Source organism: Arachis duranensis, chromosome 2, assembly GCF_000817695.3.
Source record: "Arachis duranensis cultivar V14167 chromosome 2, aradu.V14167.gnm2.J7QH, whole genome shotgun sequence".
NCBI classification, from domain to species: domain Eukaryota; kingdom Viridiplantae; phylum Streptophyta; class Magnoliopsida; order Fabales; family Fabaceae; genus Arachis; species Arachis duranensis.
In genome coordinates this window covers 1,674,106-1,683,080 of record NC_029773.3, presented here as the reverse complement: position 1 = coordinate 1,683,080, position 8,975 = coordinate 1,674,106, and the positions used below count along the sequence as shown (strand labels likewise).

The following is an 8,975-nucleotide window of genomic DNA, read 5'->3' as shown; positions in this document are numbered from 1 at the left end:
TTGTGAGAATAACAGAGGATACTTCTTTTGAGTACAACTACAAAGTGAGAGGTTTCCCAATGAATGAAAAACACAAAAAAAAGAATGCAAATTTATATCAGTCCAACTAGTTAATAATGTGTAAAGAAAGAGGGAGGTATTTTCTTTTGAGGAAAAGGAAATTTATGCATGTATAATTTAGTTGTGTTTGTATGAGAACCGTGAAGTTAGATAAGTACCTGCTCAATCGACTTGAATGGTGGGGATGTGGGAAATTTTGGGCCAGATTAGTTGATGCTTGTTCTTGCAGTGTTCTTCCAGCAAACCACTGTATTCAATTCTCAGTAGGAAGAGAGAGGGAGGCAGCTTTTCTCCTTCTATATTCTCCAGCTTTGGACAACAATAAATGTATAGTTGTTGAAGGGAGGTGAGGCGGAGAAGCTCGTTGCACTCCAATGTCTCCAGATTATCAAACCCCCATATGTTGAGAGTGGTAAGGGAGGGAAGGTGAGGCAGCGAACCCACCTCTGGGTATGACTTTATGTTCTTACACTCCCTCCCATTAATGGAAAGATGAGTGAGGACGTGCAAGTTGGGCATCCATGATAGATCCCTCATTTGTTGCTCGCAAATTCCCACTTCAAGGGATTTCAAGTTAGGCGGCAAATCACCCTCTGCCAACCTGCACATGTCTGAGCAACCAGATATCTCGAGAGTCTGTAAACTTTGGAGTAGACTCTTCATGTCACGTGGTAATGCCTCCAACTTCTCACAAACTGTGACTTGAAGATGAATCAAGTTGGGTGCAGCCAGTCCTTCTCCTGCTAATGACACTAATTCGGGACATTCAGATATGGAGAGCTGTTGAAGAGCAGCGTGTGGTGCCTCTGACATTGACACTGATTCCAGATTCTCACACTCTCTTATCTCCAAATTGTTGAGATTGGGAAAGACATCCAACGACAAGGATACAATAGACGGACACCCTGAAATACGTAGATGGTTGATGGTGGTTGCATTAAATGATTGAGATGGCCTTGTTGATAAAGCATCCCCACCACCTACCATCTCATCACACCTTCCTTCTTCATCTTCCCGCAAACAACAAACCCTTCTCCACAATATGTTGTTAAGCATATCTCCGGTTAACATTGGACAATTTCTTATTTCAAGTGTCCTAAGCCGAGGAAAAGCTTCTGGGTGAGGTACGTGCCACTCCTCCCAGCATGGCATGTTATCAAACACCAATTCCTCGAGTGAATGAAAGGGTGCAATAGGCGAGGAATGATGATCGTTGTCACTCTTGTAAAACTCATCACCAATACGCTTGAGCTGGTCAAAACCTTCAATGAACAGGGACTTGAGAGATGGCAGTTGTCCAAGTGAAGGCAGCATGCAGCAATTGTTGCAAAATGCTAGTGTTACCCATGTTATATTGTTGTAAGAAGAGTGTCCCACCCAATCTGGAAATCTTTTGCCCATATATCGCTCGATCCACAACACTTTCAAGCCAGTGTGCGGTTGCAAGCCGTCGAGTATATCTCTCTCAGTCTCTGTGTTTGAAACCATCTCACGATCCCAAGACCATTCCAACAATAACATGTCAATGTGGTTCTTCTCCGACATCCTTGCACTCCTTGCTTGTCTGACATCAGCAACATTCTCCAACTTCTTAATCTCAAATGATCCTTCGAGATTTGAGAGCCCTCCTAGTTTTTGGATTCCATTGTCTTTGTGCTTGCCCACCACAACGTAATCTAAAACAGGCATTTTCAATTTACTTATTCCTCTAGGCATTTCTTTCAAAGAAGTTCCCCTAAGATCAAGATGCCGTAAATTCACAAGTTTATGCATGCCATTGGGCAACATGGTCAGCTTAGAACATTTATACAATATTAATGTTTGTAGATTATACAAGTTGCATAATGACTCTGGTAATGTCTTCACATAGGTCCAAGAGAGATTCAAATAGCGTAGATGAATCAATTTACCTATTGAATCAGGTAATGCACCAAGTCCACGAAAGGATAAAACTCTCAAGTATTTCAACTTTGATGCTCTGCTTTCCATGCTTAACAAATCATTGATATACAACGATGTCCTCAAAGATTCTGCTTTCACAACGGACTTAAAGACTTTTGAGATTGGATGATCTAAGCTTCCATATGGCAAATGTGACAAATGACGAGTGAGAACCTTCTTCTTTTGTTGTTCACCAAGCTCTTCTATTCTACAATAGAAGTCTCCAGCAAGGAATATTGCCAAGTCATGCAAGAGATCGTGCATCACGTACGTGTCACGAGGATACTCAGCTGGTTTAAAAAATAACCTTGAAGCTAATTCTTCAAAACACTGAGAACCAACCTCTTCTAAACTCTCTCCTCTCTTTGGTAGCCTTAAAAGATCTTCAGCCATCCACAGCAAAACTAGTTCATTTTTCTCAAACTCATGATCTTTGGGAAACAAGGAACAATAAACGAAACAACGCTTCAAGTAAGGAGGTAGCTGGAAGTAGCTTATTAACAATGCTGGAATAATTTTACTATTTTTCAATTCCCAAATGTCATTCATTAAAACAACATTCCATTCTTTAACATCATCCTTTCCTCGCAACAAACGCCCAACCGTTTCTACAGCTAAGGGCAACCCCTTACACCTCTTCACAATCTTTCTACCGACATCCTCTAGTGCTGGGTTCCCGTTTGACTCTGGAAAACATGCATTGGCTGCAAACAATAACCAACAAGACTCTTCCGACAACTCATTAAGAGTGCAAGAGGGACATGTTTGAACTACTGAAGCAACCTCTTGATTGCGAGTTGTAAGAAGACCTGTACTACCCTTAGCCCCACAGTGAAAAGGAGTTATAAATTGCTTCCACTTATCGGCATCATCGCTCCAGACATCGTCTAGAACAATAAAGAACTTCTTTCCTGACAAGATTTTCTGCAATTCATTTTGAAGCAAATTTAAACTCCCAAGGCTACAAGTAGTTTTTGTAATTTCCTCAATGGTTTTCTTTGTAATCTCAGCAACATGAAATGTTTCAGAGATGCAGACCCATGCTTTGAGATCAAATTCTTCCACGACACTGTACACCCATTTGGCTAAGGTTGTTTTACCAACCCCACCCATGCCAACAATAGGAATCACAGATAACTGAGATTCACTCTTGTCATTTATTGTTTTGATTAAAGCTTGTTGCTCATCCTCCCTGCCATATATGTTTCCTTCCATCAGACATGTGGTTTCTCGCCATGATGACGATGATGATGATGACAAGTTATTATCCTTGGTAGTCTTTTGAAGACCAAGGATATCTTTTTGCCTTACAAGAAATTCTATTCTTGAAACCACCCCTTCCATGTAATCTACCATCTTCCTATGTCGGTTGAGGAAGAAACTAAGCTTGGAAGAACGTACCTCCTTTTGAGTGGCGGCTTTGGTGTGTACAGAGTCCAGAAAGTCATCAGCGTCATAAACAGCATCCCTGAGACTGTTGAGCCAATCCCTCACACGTTCGTCGCCCAGTTGCTTGTACTCAGCATCATCAAGCACAGTTTCAGCAGCATGCAGAGAAATTTTCAGCCTCTCAACCAAGTCAGGGCCAAGTTTCTTGCCCAAGACCCAGTTGACCGTATCCATTGTGAGCAACCTGTCAAAGACAACGTTAATGAAGCCAGAAAGGAAAGCTCCACCAACAAGTGCACCAGCCATGATGATATGATCTCAACAACAGCAAAGTGAATGGATTTTCAGAGAAAGGTAAGAGAACAATGGTTTGCAGTGTAGTGAACTACTAAGTTTTTCTCAATCAAGTAGTGTATGCCAAGGAGGAGTCAATGATTCCTTAGCAACAAGACATGGTATCGGTCTCCGAGATAACTTAGAAAATTCATAGCTTGGAGTGCTTAATTGGATTTGCTCTAACTTTTCATTTTCTAATTCTTTCTTGCAAGTGACGCTGTTTCCGTGTAACTATATAAAACTAGGAACGTTTTGGCGCCACATTTTTGTATGGATATCATGGTAACATATTATGAGGTTATTAATAACAATAATGCATGTTGTTGTCTTATTTTAATAATTTGTACGTTGCTAATGTCTATGTCTTAGTTTAATAGTTTGCTTGGAGCTTTTAATTTGTGTTTTTAAATCTGAGTGATGCAACAAAACTGCAAGTTGAGGCAGGTTTCAACTGTTGCATGAGTCATGACTTGGGAATATGCAAGGCATATCCAAGTCATATTAGGTGATTAGTAAGATGAACCAATTTTATTTTATTGAATCATAGAAACATGATCATGACATTTTGGTCTTTCATTTTGCAAATGTCAATTGTATTATATTTTTTTGCTGGTTCTGCACATATATGCATCATAGTAATAAGAATTTATTAGTGTGAACTGTAAGGTTAGGTCAGCCTAGAAAAACAATGAGAACTTATGTATATATTTGTTTATTAGTATGAATGATATATCATTTTTAGTAAACCAACTAATAATAAAGACCATGAATTTTGGTGGATCATCGTACAAAATAATAACCAATAAACTAACAGCATTAATAATATTCAGTACATAGGTTGGTTTGGCAACAACCTCATCATACTATTGTACTCATAATCTCTTCTACACTGAGCAAATGGTTACCTAAATGCATCAACAAGAAAAGCAGCTGCTGTTCATGATTTCTGGCTGTTATATATATTACAGAGCTCAGATTTCAAATCAATCCTTCCAAATTGAAGAACTATGGATGAAGAATCTCTAGTTAAAGAATCAGCTCAATAAGATTTGACAGTCCGATCTTTCACTTGATGAAAACAAGTTACTGCCCCTGCAAAATTAGCATCTCCTCTCAACTTTTCTTCTCTTTGCTCAATTGGTCGTGTCCACTCAAGTTAATCCAAATCTGATTAGGTTCATACACTAACGGGAATGTAGACACACTTCAGAAAGTTTTGGCTTGGGCCTACCACACAGGAAAATGACCAGAACCTACATGATAAATACACAATCATATGAGCAATTTAGTAAATGGAGAAAGAGCACTTCTTCAACATTATTGGCTTCCTTTTTAGATTCAAAAACAGAATTGAAACTTGAAAGGCACAAATTCAGCTTGAGAAAAATTTGACATCAATATAACAATACTGCAACGGAAGTTGAGGCTGACATTTATTTTACAAAAAATAACTAGTAAGAGAACGATAATATGCCAATGAATCCAAAATTAGGGTTGCAAAGAATATCTTATTATATCAGTCAAACTATTACATAGTAACCACATGGCAGCATAGAATTTCATATTAGAAAGAGTTAGTATAGGATCTACACTTCATTTAATATGATATTTTTGTAAATAATTGCATGTTTTAATCAACAAAAAATAATTCTAAGCTTTTTGTTTGGCATGAACCATAGAACACAGCAAGTCAACAAAAATATGATCACAAAATTGTAAAGTTTAAATGATCAATTTATTAAAAGTATACCATTCTCTTAATGAAATCTTTATGTTTTGTGTCATATAATTCCAAGGGAATATCAAAGATGCACATATATATTCCCTATCTTCCAATTTATAAGAATGACCTTTTTTGAGAATAACTGAGGATATTTCTCAAAGGAGGCTAACAATGCATCTAGAGACTACCTTGTATTTTGTTTTAATATATTAATAATAGATAGATAGATAGACTCCCTCAAATTTTGTTGCTTCTTTTTGTAAAGTCGGCCAATAGAATCCGGCTCGAAGTACTTTTTTGGTGAGAGCTTGTGCTCTGAGATGGTTGCCACAGATGCCACTGTGTATTTCTTCTAAAACTTCCTTTGTGTTGGAAGCTGGCACACATTTTAACAAGGGTGTTGAAATCCCTCTCTTGTATAGAGTATTGTTTATGATGGTATAGTATTGTGCCTCCCGTTTTAAGCTCTTCGCCTCCTTCTTATCTGTGAGGAGTGTTTCTGTCTTGAGGTAGTTAATTATAGGGGTCATCCACCCTTGATCCAGACCTGTTATGGCTAGGACCTTTTCTTCTTCCGAGATTGACGGGTTCTGTAGTATCTCCTGGATGAGGCTTCTATTGTTGCCCCCTGGTTTGGTGCTGGCTAGTTTTGAGAGTGCGCCAGCTCGAGCATTTTGTTCCCGAGGTATGTGGCGGACCTTATATTCCCCGAGTTGTCCGAGATGTTCCCTGGTTTTGTCCAAGTACTTTTTCATGGTGGGATCCTTGGCTTGGTAGCTCCCTGTTATTTGGGAGGTGACTACTTGCGAGTCGCTAAAGATGATAAGTTTTTTAGCTCCGACCTCCTTAGCCAGCTTCAAACCAGCTAGTAATGCCTCATATTCCGCTTGGTTGTTTGAAGCAGGGAACCCAAATTTGAGGGAAAGTTCGATCTGGGTTCCCTGGTCGCTTTCTAGTATCACGCCTGCGCCACTTCCGATTTTGTTCGAGGAGCCGTTTACGTAGAGATTCCATTCTGTAGGGATTTTCGGGGTGTCAGTAAACTCTGCAATGAAGTCGGCCAGATACTGTGATTTGATGGCTGTCCAAACTTCATATTGAAGGTCGAATTCGGACAACTCGACTACCTAGTGTAAGATTCTTCCTGCTAAATCTGTTTTCTGCAAGATGCCTTTTATAGGCTGGTTGGTCCGAACCTTGATGATGTGGGCTTGGAAATATGGGCGAAGTCGTCGAAACGTTAGTATGAGAGCATAGGCGAATTTTTCTATTTTTTGGTAGTTCAGTTCGGACCCTTGTAGTGCTTTGCTGATGAAGTATATAGGTTGTTGTCCACTTTCGTCCTCTCTGACCAGTGCTGAGGTTATTGTCCGATTTCCTACTGCGAGGTACAACACAAGTGGTTTTCCTTCTCGTGCCCGAGTTAGAATAAGTAGTTATCCCAGAAAATAATTGGAGAAGATCGCCAACAATTTATTTATTTCTCACAATAAACTTGGTGATCTCAAGAAGAACATGGCAGAATTCAAAATAGAAGGTGCACAACTAAAAACTTCTTATGCCTCGACAGAAAAAATTTATAGAAAATACGAAGTCAATGTCGCTCATGCTGCCAATATTCGAATACAACTAGCTCGACATAAAGAAAAACTCGAAAGAAAACTCGCCAAAATTCGAGAAGAAGAAGAAGCTATGTTGGAAGACTCTTACTTAAAAGCTAAAGAAAGGAAAAAAAACTTGTTTCAAGATCTCTATGAGATAGAAAACACTTAAGCTGACATAAAAAAAAAGGAAAAGTCTAGGGAGCCAGTAATTTTTGTGATTGTTAGCCATCAACTAGCCATCAATGATGATTTGATGGTGTGAGATTGGTATGAAATTTCATCCAATGGCTCACCTTCCTCTGCTGGTTACATGCTGGCCAAAATTCAATAAAACTGCTGGCCCTAACATTGCTCTAAAAAAAATATGAGAAATTGCAACTTGAAGAGCACGAAAAAATTGGCCCCTATAGTTATTTTTATGAAAAAAGTGTGCGTCTTTTATGTGAGTTGGAAGAATTACTAGAACCCGACATTTAAAAGCTTGGAATACCAAGTTCTTTTGTAACTAATTTGTTCTTGCTCACTTTGGTTTGTAATGCTTTAAATTTTGACTCTAAATTTTGACTTTAGTTTGGAGTTAAGTCCTATTTTAAAAACATCAATACTGTTTTAAATATTTTTCATTGATATATTTAACCCCGACTTTAGTATCTACGTATTTAATTTGATATGCATTTCTTGAATACAATTAGATCACTTGAAAGGTTTTCTCCGAATTAGAGGACTATTTTCTATAAACGGTCAATTTCTTATCCATCGGTTAAAAAACTTTCGAGACTAACTCACCAATACTATAAACTTTTCTTTTTACTCATCAATCGTAAATACAAGCTATATCCTCTTTTTTAATTGGTGCGGTTGGTTTTTTTTGTTTACGTTTTGTCCATTATTTATTTAAACTCTTTCAAATATTTTTTGTTTGGTTTTTTCGTTCTTATTTATTTTATTTTTACTTTTGTAGTTTTGTTAATTTCATAATTAATCTTATATTTGTTGAAGTTTATTTATTTTCTTATTTATCACTGTTTTGTCTTATAAATTTTAATTGAAATACTAAATTCTATCTTTTGTATCTTATATTATAATTTATATGTAAAATAATCATCGGTATTTGTCGAATGCTTATTTATTAACATTTGATTGGTATGTGATTTTTTTTATTAATGTTTAATGATATCTATTTGTTTGGGTCATATTTAATTTCTGAGACTTAATATTTATAATAAATAAATATATTTTCATTACCTATATATTGTTTAGGATTTGATGTATGATTTTTTAATTAAATATTTTTACTGTACGATTAACTTTTATAATTTGATTATTTTTGTAGTAGACTTTTTTTAATGTTAAACTTAAACTTACGTATCTTTAATCCATAAATATATAATTAATATGGATCTCATTAGAGAGATAATGAACTATTTGTATAATGGGCTATTAAGTTACAAAATGAACATCCTCCATACCATCTAGAATAACCATCCAAGATTCGAACTCTTGACCTTTTGGATTTAGCGCTCTAATACCATGTCATGATACTACTCATCCCAAAAACTTAGAAACACTAATGATTATATATATCTATAATACTCCATAAACCTTCATTGTGTACATTGTACAAATATTTCATTGGCTCCTTATACTTTCCCAATTAATTATTAGATGTATTTTTTAGATGAAGTTATAATTAATAGGATTGTTTACTTTTTCTCTGTACTAAACTAGTTTAACTTAATGCATACTTTAATAGACGAAGAGCGCAGTAATAAAATAATAACATTAGAAATTCCATTATTTCTAATTTCTTATTCCAACCTCCGGATTATTGCTGAGAACTAAGCTAATAAAAAAGAAAAAATGGAAATAAAAATAAAAATGTCATCCTAATAAGCTATTTGCTTTACTAAAATCTAATCTAA

The 8,975-nt window shown here is 36.6% G+C and overlaps 1 protein-coding gene across 1 annotated transcript; it reads right to left on the bottom strand.

The window, feature by feature from the left end:
• Positions 1-222: 222 nt before the first annotated feature.
• LOC127744796 (putative disease resistance protein At3g14460) lies at positions 223-3,846 on the bottom strand. Its single transcript, XM_052257204.1, has one exon. It carries the CDS (start codon positions 3,694-3,696, stop codon positions 223-225), a length of 3,474 nt encoding a protein of 1,157 aa, XP_052113164.1. The 5' UTR covers positions 3,697-3,846.
• Positions 3,847-8,975: the final 5,129 nt, after the last annotated feature.